Here is a 17509-nt window from a genome sequence, read left to right as displayed (position 1 = left end):
GTTATTCGCTATAAAACTATCAGTTTAGTGATTAATCATAGCTAGGCAAAGTTTTACATTATTATATGTTCAGTCTCATTACAAGTTAATAAAAAGAAAACCAAATTTAATTAACACATACCTATGTCGTTATCAGATTTCGAAGGAACGAGAGATCATAACAATAATAAAAAAAATAGAGAAATTTTTAAAATATCAATCATATTAAATGCACTGTGCAGTTTAAATCTGATTGATTTACTGCAATTAAATGATGATTGAAGAGCGAACGATAAGTCTCAACATCTAACATTAAACGTGTTTTGTGCTATAGAACGAAGTGAGGCGGGGTTTAAATCGGGCCTAAGGATTACGGCGGATCTCGAAGTAAGGTGCTGGAATTTCTTACCTGTGACAGGGGGTAGATTGGGTTACAGCAGTCGGTAGAAAGGGGCGAGGCAGGGGAAGGAGCAGTGCTTTTGCATATATCGACTTTACGAGCCGTGACGAGTGGTGAGACGGGGAATATAATAAGGTGCACGACAAGGAACGATAAGGAATTCTAGTGTTCTCGATACCGGCACTTCTAGGGGCTCTCTTCTACTCTTCTCTTTTCTTTCGTTCGCGATAAATTTTTTACAGACTGTGATTTTTTTGTTTACGATGGGGAAGGCGCCTGCATGCAATATATATGCGTTTCAACTTACTATACGCGACACACAGCGATAGGACTCAAGAAACGTTTAATTCCGCTTGAATTGCTTAAATTCTTTGTTTCGAATAATCTTTTAGTAACAATTTTTTTTTAAATTTATAACAGCGTCGTTTACGATTTATTATCTCGAAGACTTTTTATTTCAATTCTTTTCCAATTGGGAATTAATATTGTACATCGTATTTTATATTCGATATCTTCGTATCTGCATGTGTTAATGACGAGCTATTTCTAATTCAGAAGTAACAATTTTGCGTAATTGTACATAATATAATATTTTTTACAACGATTTATAAAGTTAAAATTTTAATATATTATATATTATAAATTCTCGAAAAATTGTTGAATAAAAATTAATGTCATGAAAAATACATTCACTGTGAAATAATTTATATCCCAGCGATTCTTGGCAATGACAAATTCAATAACGATGATGATTCAATTTGTAAAGATGTCTTTCACTAAATAGTCCGAAAATAAACTTGACCGTTCAGTGAATTTTATGATGGAGGCCTTCGAAGTCACCGCGTGAGGAGCATTTTTCAAAGCAAATTCGAGAATGGCACTTGTCATACGGTAAAAGGTCGACAGGCACTTCGTATTAATCACGATCGCGCGATATCCCGAAAGCGAAAGGAGTGACGGCGTGTGGCCTTTCCTGTCGGAAATGACAAATACTGGACGTTCTGATGAAGAACCTTATATAGAAATCGACTGGCACTATCTCCGAACGCTGTGCGTAATATCGATCCGAAAATATTAACTTCAATTACGTCACATTAAATGAAAATATTAACTTGAATTACGTCACATTGAATAAAAATAATCGATCATTTCATCTTATACTTATTTTTAACCTTATTTTTTTTTCTTAAAAGTCTTAACGTCTTTATTGATTTTTCTTAAAAGTCTTAAACGTCTTTATTGATTTTTTATAAAATGCCATATCAAGATTTTTAGTCCGAAGAGTAGTATATCGTATATGCTACGTTTAAATAGTACATATTCGCAAGGCGTAGTTCTCGAAGATTATCTGGTGGTTTCTCGCGAGGACACCGAGTCGATTGCGCCGTTTCGACGTCGTTTCGATGATAATCCCATAATCAACATTATATAAATACATAAGAAGAGTGACCTTCTTCTTATCGGATTCTAGATTATGTTGCGGAATTCCAGGCGATGCTCGGTGTGCGCGATTAATTAACCGCAATTGTTGCCATTTGCTTCTTTTCACTCACTTCTCTCTCTCTCTCTCTCTCTCTCTCTCTCTCTCTCTCTCTCTCTCTCTCTCTCTCATTTAGTATTAGAATTTATAGCATCACATCGATACGTTCTGAAACTTGTCTCTTGTAGATTTTAAAGCGTGCTTAAGCAAGGCGGTTTAATCATCAAAGTCGATAGTAACCATTAAACTGTCTATAATTTAAAGGGTACATAAACTTCTTTCCTATAAATAAAAGTGTTATTTCTGTCGTTTAATTTTTTGACGACAAATAAAGTCGATGCTTTTATGTAAAAAGTGAAATGTTTGAAACACTGCCATATAATTTGAGATAATATGATATAATTTTAAAAGAATTATATATAATCGCACACATTATATTAATGTGTAATTATTATTCATAATTATTATCTACGATTATATAATATTTTTTGCATTAAAAAAGATGCAAGTGTAATATTCTTGGCAATATTTTTGCAAAAAAATGCGGCACTGGAAATGATGGTACCCAGCAGGCCATTATACTTGGATAAATTAATAGGCTAATCTACTAGATCGATGGTCAAACGCGTTAGTCAAAGTCGAGATCGCACGAGATCGGGGTCGATCCCAAGGATCCGAGGAAGCTGGCCGCATTAATGAGCCAATTAACGGAAGAGTTACGAGCTCGGCTTTCCCGACAAGACGATTGTCTGTCGACTTTTCTGACGCGCGTGGCAGAGCGGGTTACCTCTCGGTGACGAGTCGCTCGTTAACCGAGTTTATCGATGTATATCTATCAGTTACCTAAAGAGCTGTTAAATGTGAACGGGACTGGTGATTTCCCTCCAATGAATCGGCGTTATCGATTGCACTATGATGAATGCAAAGCCGATCGATTTTATGTCATACCTGCGATACCATCGATCATGTATAATATAGTGATCCTTCCTGTTATGAAGATAAGCACTGTCTCTTATAAGGTAATAATTGTAAAAAATAATTTAAATCCTCTTCAGGAAGGTATTCAAAAATTTTAATATAATTTTTGTAACATTTAAATTGTTATATATAAGAATAACTTTATATCAAAATAGAAAATATATTATGTTTGTAGCCTATCAAAAAGTTACTTAGCGCTATGCATAATTGATTATAAAGTTTATGCATTTCGTGTTATTTTAATCACAAACAAAATTATAGAAAATTCAGATTTGAAATGATTGATCGGGATTACGGGAGAAAATCTAAATGCGCAACGTAAACGTAATCACAACGTGAATATATGAGGGAATTGGAAGGGAAGGCGGAATCGAGGTCGGCGACCTTGAAATTTCTTGCAGTTAATTGAAATCGAGTGGAAAGCTGATGAAACTTGATTCCGTCGTAGAATTATAGCGTAAATGGAATGACGATTGGTGCCATTCTGTGACGTCGCGAAATGTAGAAAAGCGTGAGATCGGATTGATTTGAAAATCGATTTAGAACCTTTCTTTTTGTTTTCTATAAAATAAATCCAAGCAAAATAGAATTTTTATTAGCTCACAATTGTAGACTGCCAACATTAAAACAATTGCCATTCTTCTTAATTGATCCGACTTTTATTTTTTAGAGAAAGTACGAAACTTCTAAGACCATATCTGGAATAGAATTGTTAATTGCGCGAGAAGTAGAATAGCATATTTCAATCTGTCTTAACACAAAGTAAGCAGGAATCTGTTTTCACACGTTCGCGGGACAAAGGTGATTCTCATATTATCTTCTATGTGTTATGTAGGGTACACACATGTGAAATGACCGCAGATTCGCGTCCTTGTAAACTGATTATCCTTTTCGAAAGATAGTCGTAAAACGAAGTGCGTCGAAGGCTGGCGCGCGTTCGTTTCTGTGTATTTCACATCAAGGAAATGTATTACACACGTGAGGTCAAGAGCGTTTCCTGCCGTCTTCTATTAGCATTTCTATTGAGAGTTCCTCTTAGTCCTTTATCTAGCTTGTTTATGCTCGGAAATGTCGGTAGCATGAAGGATCATTCGGGTATAAGCTTATATAAGCTTATTGTAGAGAGCAGATATATTTCCATCTCGAAATTATTTTTCTTATCAATATCAAAATTATTTTAAAAACCATACGATATAATAAATAATAACGAATAAAATATAAAATATGATATAAAGCTTACATTAGAGAGCAAAGTGCACGTATTTTGAGACGTCAAAATTATTATTCTTGCCAATATCAGACTTTATATAATACTTATATAATATAATAATTTTAATAATATATGATATGAGTAAATAATAATATATAAAATATAAAGTATGATATATTAATGATAATATAAATGATAAAAAAAATTAATAAATATCTAAATTACATCGAATGATGAATCATACGATATAAATTCTCGCGGAGATTTGAGAGTTAATGACGAAACGTTTCATGTTTCCCACAAATATATCTCTGAAATATTTTAATTTCATCGGGAATATTGAAAGAACAGGATTTACTGATGCGTTCATGCTCAAGCGAGCAAAATCGTTCCAGACGCACCGATGACTCCTTTTGTCTCAAAGAAAGCGAGAATCCACAGAGCAACCGGATGCTTTTTTTCATAATCCCTCGGAACCGGAGATGAATGCACGGGGGTGGACTTTTTCAACTTCAAAACCTAAATATATATCGTGTCTCCCGCGCTCCGAAAATGCAGTGCAAGGGATGCGCCGTAAAAATATCGGACGGAAATAGCCGGCGAAAAATCGAGCGGGCGCCACGGCGCGTCGCGTTGCGACGCCGGCAGTCACGACGGGCGGTCTAGGACCTTCGGAGATCGCCTTTATAGTCCCGACGCATTTTAATGCCAATGTCGACGTCCGCGCACGTAACTGCTCGCGGTCTTAAAAGGTTCATTGTACCTTTTCGATGTATGTTTCTTCATAGGCGGCAAAACGTTTTTCTTTCAAGAGACGGAAAGTATCAATACAGCAGAGTGAATTGATGTAAGTAATAGCGGTATTTTCTAAATACTCAAATGATATAATAATAATAGTAATAAGTTAATCTAGATTATTACGCGCGTAAATATAATCAATTATAAGTGAGGGAAGATTAAAGTTAATACGATCAAGACTAGATCTTGATGTCTAATAACATACTTTTATATGTAAATTCTAAATATATTTTTTTAGTTATATAAAACTATGCACTATTTGCTGTTGAACTTTAAACGTAATCATATAACTGAAACTAAAATAATATTAATAATTAAATTGATCGGTCGATTTGATAATAATACTATTAGCATGATAATATAATTTATAATAGAAACTGATAACCTTTGGGATAACTGTTAGATAGATTATCGCGTAAATAACGATAACGGGATAATTTGAGATGATAGCGGTAGATACTCCTCCCTTGCTGTTATATATTGATCATCAGTTAATCGACATTAAGTGTCTATTAAGTAATTTAGGGCGATCACTTAGGGAGATATGTCTTATAATCCAATGGAGTTTCTTTGATAGACGATTATTGTGAATGCCGATAGTTCTTGTTACATCGTTATCGTTCACTAAACTGCAGCTAATAGAAATCAATCAAGGTTTTATAAAAGTATTTAATTGAGAGATAAATTTGATAAATATAATACATTTCGCAATTAAAATATATTTCTCGCAATTAAAAATATATCTCGCGATATAAATCCTTTCCTCTCTTCATTAAAAAAGAGGGTTTTTTTTATTAAACTAACAAAAGGCTCCAACAAGAATGACGAAGAGAATTTCTGTGATTAAGTTCGATCTCACCAAAATGCCATTCTTGTTAAGCTCCTTTTTTAGTTTAATCAAAACATTTTTTTTCAGTGTTCTTATTGAGACCATCATTGGAAAATGAATTTCGTTGCATTAATTGGAATTCTAGTTGAACATGGGCAAATTAGAATTTTCTGATTGAATTTATTATAATTCTAGTAGTTGAAATAATCAGAATTCTGATTAATACGATCAGAATTTGTTCGTTCGTTGATTTTTAATCAGAAATTTTTCTCTGAATTTTTACGAAATCATAAATATTCATTGCGAAACATTCAACGTCGATCTATCATTTTTGACCTCAACGGCGACACGCGAATCACTTCCTGGGAAGTACAATACTTCGCGACGTGTCGTTGGCTGCAGCCACATAAAGACTCGCAAAGGCACGTTCGCACGATTTTACATACTTGTTCGCGCGTGCGACGCTTTGGAAGGCATCTTACAGCGCGCGTGTAGAACATGGGATGATTCACGACGCTTTTGTGCCAGGCGAGGTCTGTTAGGAGTACAAATGGTCGAGGTTTATTAACCTTCGGCGCGCAAGAACGACAGGATCGCGAACAATCCTAGCGAGGAATCTCTTCGCGCTTTTGCCAAGCAAAGAATTTCGTCACAGTTATAAGAATGACCGGATGAAAAGTAATTAACTTCGCTCAGGAATCTAAATTGTGCATATACAACGCGTAATTCTCTCTCTCTCTCTCTCTCTCTCTCTCTCTCTCTGTAGCAATTGTTTGTTAGAATTTATAAAACTGTTTGTTTCTGTAAGGAACCAATTATGTAAGGAACATCGATGTACATTTAATTGGCAAACGTCATCAGAATTTTTTTTTCATTTTTTTTTTAAATATTAAAAAGATATTATTATTTACTATTTTTTACTCGAATAAATTGGCGCTCGCATTTTGAATATTCAAGACAGTAATTAATCACAATTGATTTACAGTTATTATTTACAGATATTAACAACTTTGTAGTGCACAATGTTACAGTAATTATTTACATAATAATAATCAATAACATTATTATCACGACGTCTATTTAGCGCGATAGATTTAATAATTTCAATCAAATTAGATTGCACTATGTATGCTTTTGATAAGCGGCCGTTCGCCGCTTCATTTCGCGGCGCCGCGAACAACCATAAATTTCCGTAACGGTTTATCGCGTAAGTCTGGTCCCGAAGACTAAATTAAGTTACGGAGTTATGAGTAATGGTTACTTGCGCTCTCGTTGGTTACGTCTCATTGGTTTCCCTCCACGCCGTGCAGCGTTACGCTTAATTCATATACGCGTTCCCTCTCGAGCGCAATGAATCGCCTCGCAACCGCTCCAATTTACAAACGTAGAATGTGCAGCGGCCATTTTCATTAGGCATATTGGTAGGCGACGACGATACTGAGAGGGGTCAGGAGCCATGTAATGTGACATCCTGCTGTCGCTTCATCTGCCGACCGTATTACCATATGCGCCACTTCTCGTTTTTTATGAGCGCGGCTCTTCCTCTCACCAGTGATGTTCAATGCATCATCGAAAGGCTTGATGTCGGATTCATAATGCATCAGAAAAGAAAACAATATTTCTATAATGTCAATCGAGGAGGTAAACGCAGTATATTAATGATAATCGATGAAAATCATTTTTCTGTATCCATTACATACAAAATTAACAAAATAAACAAAATTGTTCCATTTAACAAAATGAGATTATTATTTTTAATATTAAATAACAATTAAAAAATGAGACTATTATTTTTAATATTAAATAACAAATGTTATTTTGTATTATTGACAATCGTTGTATTATTTAGCATTTCAATCCAGCTCACTTCAAAGGCCATCTTTTACCAAGAATCAATTTTTTGTATCGTTTATTAAATCGTTTGTTTGCCTTTTTAATCAATTTCTTGGCTTGCCATTATATGATTAAAGGTCAGATAAACTAATGTATAAGATAAGAACGACTTCTCTTACTTTAAAATGGTTTCTTTCGTCATCAAAATTTTCGGAAGATGGCTCATTTCAACTCTTTCGTTTTTTAGATACGCACATTCTATCTTAAGTATGAAGAAAAATACAGTCCTACCGCTTTTATTCCTAGGCTTTAATCGTACATCTCCCTAACTGATGAACGTTCTCGCCATCAGTTTTAAGAGTCCTCGACAAAATGGTCCGGCTGTTGAATTGTCATTATCGTCGCTCGTGTTCGGTTGTAACTGCCTGTTGGCGGGCTCGTCTAATCTCTATATTACCCCTCGGGAGGTATTGAGACAGGCCGACGAAACAACCGGATGCTGTTAGATATGATTTTTACGAGTGTGCGTCGAGGAGTGCGCACGTAAACAGCTCCGCGACCTTATGGCGTCCACGTGCAGACGAGAAATACATTTTCTTAGGGATCCCTAAAACGAGTTCGTAAAATGCGCGTTGTGATCGTCTCTTAACTGAAGGTCTTTCGTAAAAGGCTTGATTTCGATCACGCGTTAAAGATACGCGTGAAAATTGTATTAGTCTCCAATTTAATGCAGCAACACGAGAATTTTATAACGTAAGTAATTGGCTGTCATTGGCTAGAAGGAAAAGTGATATTTTTATCCTTTGTTATCTCGAGAGCTCAATTTATTTTATTTATAAAATTTTGAAAAAATGATCTGACCATAAAAAGTTTACCGTTAAATATTTGAACTCTTTCCTCTTCTATCGATTTTAAGTTACTTGTATTAATTCGTATAATTTTTAAGAAAATAAAGAAATTAAAACAGATATTATAGAAACTAAAATGTAGATTTGACTTTCCGTAAATATTACATTACATGTAAGTTAATACTAAGATAAGTGAATTGTTAATTTGACTATGATCTTTGTAATTTTTTTATACTTTTTGAAAAAATTTTGCAACAATTATGAAGAATTGTCCGATTGATAATTGAGTTAATCGCAAATTTTTTTTTTGTAAACATTGTTTAATAATTTTGTAAAATATTATGGCTGAAAAATAAGAATCATAATAATCATAACAGGATTAGCCGAACGTGAGATCGAAACTCGATCGCACGTGAGCGGACACACACTGTGTGTAAGGCGCGATGTTTGCACGGACGAAATATGATTTTGTTTAAACAAGCCGGGGAGTTTTGGGTCGTATTCTATGTTCGCTTCTTTTCCCAACGTAACCCAAATACCTCCTGACGAGTCATCTCGCGTCAACTCTGTTTGAGCAGCGTAGAGGTTCAACGAACTGTCATTAAAACGAGCACCCAGTTAGTTGACACGGTCGTTTGAGCAGATGTTCGGCGGAAAACGAGCATTGAGCAAAACGGAAAGAGATTAAAGGGATGAAAAAACAATATTGATAGTGATATATGTACTGATTGTAATCAAATTGGAGGCAAGAAAGACAATAGAACGGCATTCTAATGAAAAATAAAGTGAAGAGTCGGTTACTGTTATTCATTTCTTTTTTAATTTGATATTATTTACATCTCGCTATACTGAAAAAAAAAAAAATAATAGAAGATTCGTGACTATAAAATTTATAATATTTAAAAAAATTACAATTTATCGAACACATAAAAAAATTTTTTTTTTTAAATTATGCCTCTTTTATTTAATTTATATTGCGAATCGCGATCGGACACTTTCCTGCCCATCATCTCCGTTTATATTTGACATACAAGGGCGTGAGCATCCTGAATCTCTTTAGTGGCACGCACTCATCTAAATCAATAACGTGATATTGCACTAAGGCCTTTTTTCTCGGGGGATGACGGTCATCAGATGCCATCTGCCATTTCAATGCTCGCGCTAAATCCAGGATTTTGATGCCGCGTCAAGTCTCGCATCTGAATAACGTGTATGTGTACATATGTGTGTGCACGATGTAAGAGGAGACGACGTGTATGTATGAGAAAGTGTTGAATAGCGTGAAATGAAATATCGCGTTTTATGCGCATACAAGCGACAGAAATAAAATATCGACATTTGTTATAGGCGTGAAACATGATGCACTCGTAACACACTTTAACTTAAAATGCGAGTATTATGAATTGCAATCCAGGGCGCTGTAAATTAGGACATTATACCTTTTCTTCAGTTAAATTATTTAACTTCATTGCTTAAGTTAAATTAACGACTATATTGAGTAAGAGCACAGTTAGCGATAGAAATAATCAAAAATAATTCAAATTAAATATAATTTGGCATTATGAATAATTTTTACTGTACTCTCGGTCAATTCTTTCTCCGTCCGAGATTTCTAACAACGCTGACACAAACTTTAGACCGTTAAAATGAGCAAGAAACGCGACTTGTCTTTCTGTTATTTTCCCCGAAAAATTGCCATATCGCCGCGTCAGATGATGTAAAGTGATTTTTTTTTTCTCTTTTCAGCATGCAAATAACGTGCGGAAATATGCGACGGATTACGTGGCTCGCCGTCAAGCCCGCAAGATGCCGATGACACGCTCGATAACTTCTCTGGCATTACCGATGAGCCAGGTGGGCGATGTGCCCTACCTGCCGAACGCCAAGGCCGGCACCTTCTTCGCCCGCGACAATGTCTCCAACTTCATCGATTGGTGCCGCAACAGCCTCGGCATCATCGAGTGCCTACTCTTTGAGACCGAGGATCTGATAATGCGTAAGAACGAGCGACATGTAATACTGTGCCTGCTGGAGGTGGCTCGTCGCGGCGCCAAGTTCGGCATGCTCGCGCCGTTGCTCGTGCAGATGGAGAGGCAGATCGACCGCGAGATCGCCGCCGAGAACAAAGCGGCGAACGGCGCCGGCAACGAGGAGAGCGATGACGAGTACGAGGAGGAGCCTTGTCTCATATACGGACCGCAGCCGCAGATCGTCACGAATGATCTCAAGACTCTCCACGAGTTGGTGAGTGAAAATACGATCTTGGTACTTGGAATATATAGGTCCCGACACGCGAGAAATGACGTTTCCACGCTTCCGTTGCGTTCCCGCACTCTTCAATCTTTGGGAGTGAAATGTCACCCCAAGAAAAGTGACAGTTGCGCCAGTCCAGCAAGGAGTGAACTTTACTTCTCTCCTTCGGGAGTGAATTTTTTTAACCTAACTTAAAAAGTCAACTTTAATGATTAATATCTCGTTTTGCGAGACAGAGCGACGCTTCCTTCTGCCATATTCATTGATTTTGTGCAAAAACACGTTGAACGAGCCTAATAATTTTTAGATTAGGGAGGCTAAACTTAATATTTATTAAAGTGAAACTTCAGTTTCTCCCTTCGAAGAGTGAAATTATTCACTCGCCATATAGATTGAAAATTGACTCCCATTTAAATTATCACTCAACTATCGCGCAACTATCACTCTTTGGGAATGAAATTTCGACTTGCGTTTATAAGAAACCTAAAAGTTTTTATTTAGTTCTCTTTCTATAACTAACTTTGAACAAATCATATTTCAAATGTTCTGAATTCGGTTTTTTTTATTCTCAAAGCATCACTTCGAAATAACGATCATGTTTGCGATGCTTTTTGGAATCTCTCGGTAGCCTGGAAGTTTCTCAGCGATTTACAGCACCGATTCCGATAGCTCGCTGATTAAATCGGCTTTGAACGTATTCGAATCGCGCGTTTCGTCCCGTATCATTGCCAACGACTGTAACGTGCCACGGCTATGAAAATAACTCGTAACCCTTCAGTCCATCCGTATGTATTTATGGCGATCTTAACGCCAACGTCAAACCGTGAATATCGTGCGAGCGGAAACAAGAGACGTCGCAGTGCTGAAATTTAATGAAGTGTCGACAATTTTGCTCGTTCAAATCAAATACCGTAAGATCGACTGCACTTTGCGATGATATCGTGAAAGATAAAAAAAGAATAATTTCTGGAACTTCGCGTAATTGTGCGATATATGTACATTTAAATAAATATTACACTTCGAGATTACAATCATTTTTATACTAACTACAATATTTTTGATCATTAATTGTACGTTTTGATGGCAATGATGTGTCGTGTCAAAGTTTGAAAAAAAAAAAAAAAAAAAAAAAAACAGAGTTATTGTGTTTTTGGGGTAAGGAAATGAGTCAACTTTTTAAAACATAATAAGTCACAATGTGTCACGTCTTGTTTCTTTAATTTTTTTTTTCTTCGTACTCATATACGCTGAATATCTTAGCAAAGAAAGGGTTAAGCCGCCGACCACTCCCACTGTATGCGCACGACCTATTCGAGATTTTATTGTCGGCCGCTTATTATAAATTAACGGGTAACGATGACGTGCGCACGGCGCGTTAAATGTTCCGTCGTACACGCGAATCGCGTTGACGGCCCGGCGTCGCGATAACGCCATTTCTTCGACATTAATTGCACTGCCGTTGGCGAAGAACACGATACATCGATCGACACCTCTCCCTATCGATGGGAACATAATATATTCTCTATATTCTGAGAATGTCGACATTCCGTATCTTAATTCTTTATATGTACTTCCGCCGTAGACATCGCGATAGGACAAAGCATTGACATAATCTCTTCCACCCCCCCTTCCTATCACAAACAAAATTTAGGGAAAATTGTGGGAGTTTTGACAATAATTTTAATTATTTACTGCATTGCACCCATATCTACATCGAAGGAGTCAATCATAATCAATCTTTAAGTTAAGTAACATTTTATTATTTTTAACTTTCATGTGTATGTGAAAATGTAAAAGTTCATTTCTGTGGTTAGTTTCAAAGTAAACAATATCCATATTAACGTTATGCGCAGTGAATAATAAACTAAATTTAAATCAAATTTAAATCATGTTCTTGAGTTAAATTTAATAACTCAATGTTTTAATTAAATTAATGACATATAATTTAGTAGAAAGACAGTGGCGACCTGTAGAAATGTTGAAAAATGATTTAAATTGAATATAATTTAACGTCATAAATTTAACAGTATACAAAAAGCTCGAAAAAATAGGAGAAATACTCGAGAGGATTAAATATAATATTTGACTTAGAATTATGTGTCAATTGTTACCTGTGATATGATTGGTAAATTATTACTGATCAAACTGCTCAATAATTATTATTATGTTTGATTATTATACGATTGTCTAGTAAAATGTCGCTTTACGTTATTTTTACAATTAAAGGGCAGTGCAATATATAATAATAATTTTGCTCGATCGAGAGACCGGCTTGTATTGGCTAAAAATGTTGGATTAGCCGACTCGCGAGTGTGTCGAACGTGCGATTACCGGCGGCGATACACGCGACCGGCATACGTGTTTGCGAGGCTAAATCGCGGCATTTCACGAAGCGGAATAATTCCTTCCCCAGGGCTTACAGCGCCACGGCGGGCGATAACGTCGCGGCTTTGCCACATACAGGAATTCCAGGACGCTTTCCCGCGATGTCGTGGCACCAAACGCTCGTGGCGTATGCACTCCTCGTGGAAGGTTTACGAGCGCTTTATCTTTCGAAAGAAAATTTCAACTTAATCGCAGAATGTTACGATAAATCTGCTCGTTGCAATAAAGCTTTCCTTTTTACGGGAACAGGAAGAGAACCGTCATACCTAAATCTAGAAAGTAAAAGATACGTCGCACGCACGATGAAAATGATACGGAGAATGAAGCAAATTGGAATTAAATACAAGAATTCCAATGTTCTTTATCCATTTTAGGATAATAAAACCCCATTAAATCACAGATTTTATATTTGATACGAGAAATATTGGTATTTTATAATAACGACGTTACATGATTAATTTAGAAATTAGTATTTTTAAGAAAGATTCGTGTAGATTGTTTTTAGCAATGGAAAACTAATAATAGCAGAATATGAATTAAGAATTCAAGGAAATATAAACGTATTCTAAAATATAATACGGAGTGATAATAGCCACATTCAGCACATTTATTTTGCAATTGTTGAAAGATTTCTTCATTAAGATTGGATCATTTCTCTAGATCTAAAAATATAATTCAGTCAGCTCGAAGAAAACTTCCAACAGTTGCAAAATAAACGTTCTGCTGAATGCGGACATTTTTAATAACATCATAAAGTGATACGTTTCAAGAAAATGACAGCACGATTCGTTCTTAAAACACAGTATGACAGTATGATAGTATATCACATAATCTCCGTTAAGAGATTGCAATGTAGAAACCAATTCTTATAGAAATCTAATACTGACCACAATACTCGAAAGACAGTTATTAATTATACTTATTTTAAATATTCAAAGCACTGTTGTTCGGTAGTACTCCTAATATTAGTACTCCAAATAAGTAATTAATTAGTAATATTTTAGTAATTAGCAATATTTATTAATTCCTTTAGTAATAAATTGGCTAGTATTAAATTGACCAGTATTAGATTTTTATAAGGGAAGAGGGAAGTATTCGAAGCGACATGGATACTTGGATAGTATCGTAGTATCGTTAACACCCTTGGTGGATAGCGTAAGCGCTGCAAGCGTTAGCAGTGCAGCACATAGTAGGACCGAGCGCGTGTTACCGTCGTAAATCTCGTGGGACCGTCATTATGGGTGCCGTTCGAGCGTATTGTGCGTCGATTTTCGCGATCGGGCGCCGATATCGTCGGATAAATTTCACTTTGCGCCGCGGGGAGGCCGAGCAACGCCGCGCGCGCGTCGGCTTTAAGTAGTAATACACTGTGAAAGCGTTGCCCTCCGATTCCAATAAAGTAGAGGCGAGCTAAAGCCGCTTTGTCGGCTCCGTAATTAGCAGAAATATTTACCACGTCTTAGTTGCGAAAGTAACAAAATATGCCAGGATAGCGATCATTTAACTTTTTCCCTACGGCGGAAACGTGAAAAGTGAAAAATTTCTCTCTCGATGATAAAACAAATTTCCACTTTTAATCTGTTTGCTTTAGGCAAAAAAGTCACGTGATCGCTACCCACGGATGTGGATTTCTCCATTGTAAATAAACGAATTTTGGATTTTAATAAAATCTTTTCTATTTTCAGATTGGGTTGATGTTGATTATTTAATTCCAACCAAGTTGATTTAATTATTGAAGGAGAACAAAAAGAAAAGATTATTCAGGATTTGAAAGAATTCAATTTGAAATATTGTAGTTTTGAAATATTTAATATTGTAAGAAAAAAGGCTCAAATAATTTAAAAAATTAATAATAAGTATAGGGCTATGAGCCAAGCCAGATCTTAATGCTGTGTTATTAAAAACAAAAGATGATTTTAATTCAACTTGAAATGGTTCGAAATGTGATATTGATTTTAATTTAAATTTCTTTTATATCTTTTTGATTGCTAAGGAAAGTAACAATTAATATTTTTACACCGTTCCACGAATCTTGGTCGTTAGAATTGGCCCTGAGCTCAGAACATGTTGAATCACGATTGAATCGAAAGGACGATTACGTCGTCTCGCGTCAAGTGTCGGAGTGTTCAAAGCGGCAACTCGCCGCTTTATTGATAATTAATCTAATCTCTCTTTGCGCCGCAAGAGACGCGGAGGTGCATTCTCTAAAGCATTCGCTTTTGCATTAAAGCCTTTCCTCGCGGCGATGATTCCAGGAGAGAGAAAAAAAACGAGTGGAACCGTAGAGTAAGAACGTGTTTTACGCCGTCCATCGATTAGACTCGCTCTTGTCACGCGTATTATCTTATCGCGAGCGTTACGACTTTGTTAGTCGCGTTTGGGATAAACAACTCCGCGACCTGCCTAATCGCATTCGAGATACGATTCTATACTAGCAGGAATTTGTAGTATGAGATATTTGTATGAGAGCTCTTGTATGTCAAGTTTAATAATAAATAATTATTCATCGAATAATTTTTATCTCTGTCTTCGGTTAATAATCATTGACCGATTGAATGTTGAATTGTAATAAAATATAATACTTTTTTACGTTATTATAACTCTTTAATAATTTTCTTTTAATAATTTTGTTTAGCAGAAAATCGGTAAAGTTTTTACTTTTTAGAGAAGCAGAATTTTATGTAATTTTTTAATTTTATACATATTTATGATAGCTAATTATATAAATTTTATAATTTATAAAATCTAAGGGGCCGATTCTGTAACTCTTAACGGTAGTCATTGATGTTATTGCGCGGCTTTTTCATTTTACATCATATCTGCGCGACGACATCAACGACAGTCGTTAAGAGTTACAAAATCGGCCCCTAACTTTTTTATCTATAATAACTAACTGATTGTATAAAATTTATAATTATCAATTTATAAAAATTGTATTAACTTTATTTGTAAAAATCTTATATATAAAGCTTTCATTTATTATTGTAACATTTTGCTTTTATATCAACATTTTCTGTCTATCTGTGGATTTCGCTTGTACTGTTCAAAATCGTGATATATTTTATGGTGTTCTTCACAAGTAAATCTAAATGCATTTGCGGAACTTCTGCCTCTTCACGCTCGCGGACGATTTCCATGATTCACAATAGCTTGGCAGCGTCCCGCGGTCTCCCGCGGCCCACGCGATAAGATAGCGCGTTTAACAAGGCTGAATCTAATCGATAGCCGAGGTAAACTGTGCAATTCTATACCATCATGCAGCATACGCGTGTGTGTTTCGTTTCCTCGACGGGCGGTTGCCGTAAATGGCGCAATGCGAAACCGCGCGTTGTCGTTGCCAGCAGCACGTTCACTTATCACGGAAGCGAATTCGCAGCGTGTGAGAAGACAGGAGAATTTTTTTGTTTAATTTACATGCAATTATATTCTTTTTATCTTGCGGAACAGTTAGCCGCGCCGCGAGTCGCGCACCGTGGATTTTCTGTTCGCGTCACTTTAACGAGCGTTTTCAGTGCGCGTCTTTAATCATCATCGCGATGCGACTTTCCGCATTGTACAGTTAGCTGCAAAATATATTCGAAAAATTCCTTACCATTATTTAGTTATCTCGCTACTCTTTATCTCTATCTTTTGAAAACTGTTTATTGAGAAATTCGATACATACTTTTATTAAATTTATTAAATTTTAATAATATATGTATTTAACTATGTTTATATATATAATATTTTCTAAAGATTTAGCTTAGTTTTTGCAGTCAGACTTATGCCCGTTTCTACCAATGCAGTTCAATTAACTCTTCATCTTTTTTTAAGAATAAGAAAAGGATGAAGAGTAAATTGAACCGAGATTAAAGTTAATCTACATTGATAGAAACGGGCATTAACCAAATAAAAAAAAATGAAAAAATTAAACGAGCTAAAATAATTATATAATTTGTGTCGCGAATAGATAACAGTTTAGGGAAAAAATTATTTCAAAGTAAATATTTCGAGGCTCACGGTAGATTCTATAGCGAGTTTTCGCGGAAGTTACCGCCACCCGTACCAGTACCAGACCGAGCTTCGCCTCGCAAGCGCCGAAAGCTCGTATTGATCGCCGTTAGCCCATTTCGTATCAAGTTCAAGAGCAAAGTCGACGGAATTACCTCAAAGGACAGACACCTTTTCTTACCGGTGCGATATTCACGATATTCTTTTTCAAATTTTCTTGTCTTTTTGAATCGCTTTGAATTGCTTTTCGTAATTCGATCACTTAGTATATACAAGTTCTAATTATCAGATCTTGTTATATCAGAGAACGTTTATTAAAAGAATGTTAATTTTATCATTCTTTTCGTTTGTTTTAATTTGATGTGACATCGTGATTCATTTCTGGCGATAGGCATAGTTTTATGAAATCTTGAACGACATTTCTTTTTATCCGGAAACCACGTTGGAATATCGCCAGCTTTGGTCAGATTGTCCCCATTTTGTGGTCTATATTTTTACTTCTGTCGAAAGCTTTTGCTTTCAATTT

At 35.8% G+C, this 17509-nt stretch overlaps 1 protein-coding gene across 1 annotated transcript in view; it reads left to right on the top strand.

The window, feature by feature from the left end:
• The window catches only part of LOC108752664 (GAS2-like protein pickled eggs), a 70883-nt gene that overhangs the window by 19832 nt on the left and 33542 nt on the right, over positions 1–17509 (top strand). Inside the window, exon 3 of the mRNA XM_018493667.1 lies at positions 10102–10599. Within this exon, the coding sequence (XP_018349169.1) occupies positions 10102–10599 (498 nt within the window). The remainder of the gene's footprint in view (positions 1–10101; positions 10600–17509) is intronic.

This window comes from Trachymyrmex septentrionalis, unplaced genomic scaffold, assembly GCF_001594115.1.
Source record: "Trachymyrmex septentrionalis isolate Tsep2-gDNA-1 unplaced genomic scaffold, Tsep1.0 scaffold60, whole genome shotgun sequence".
NCBI classification, from domain to species: Eukaryota; Metazoa; Arthropoda; class Insecta; order Hymenoptera; family Formicidae; genus Trachymyrmex; species Trachymyrmex septentrionalis.
This window is presented reverse-complemented; position numbering and strand designations above follow the sequence as displayed.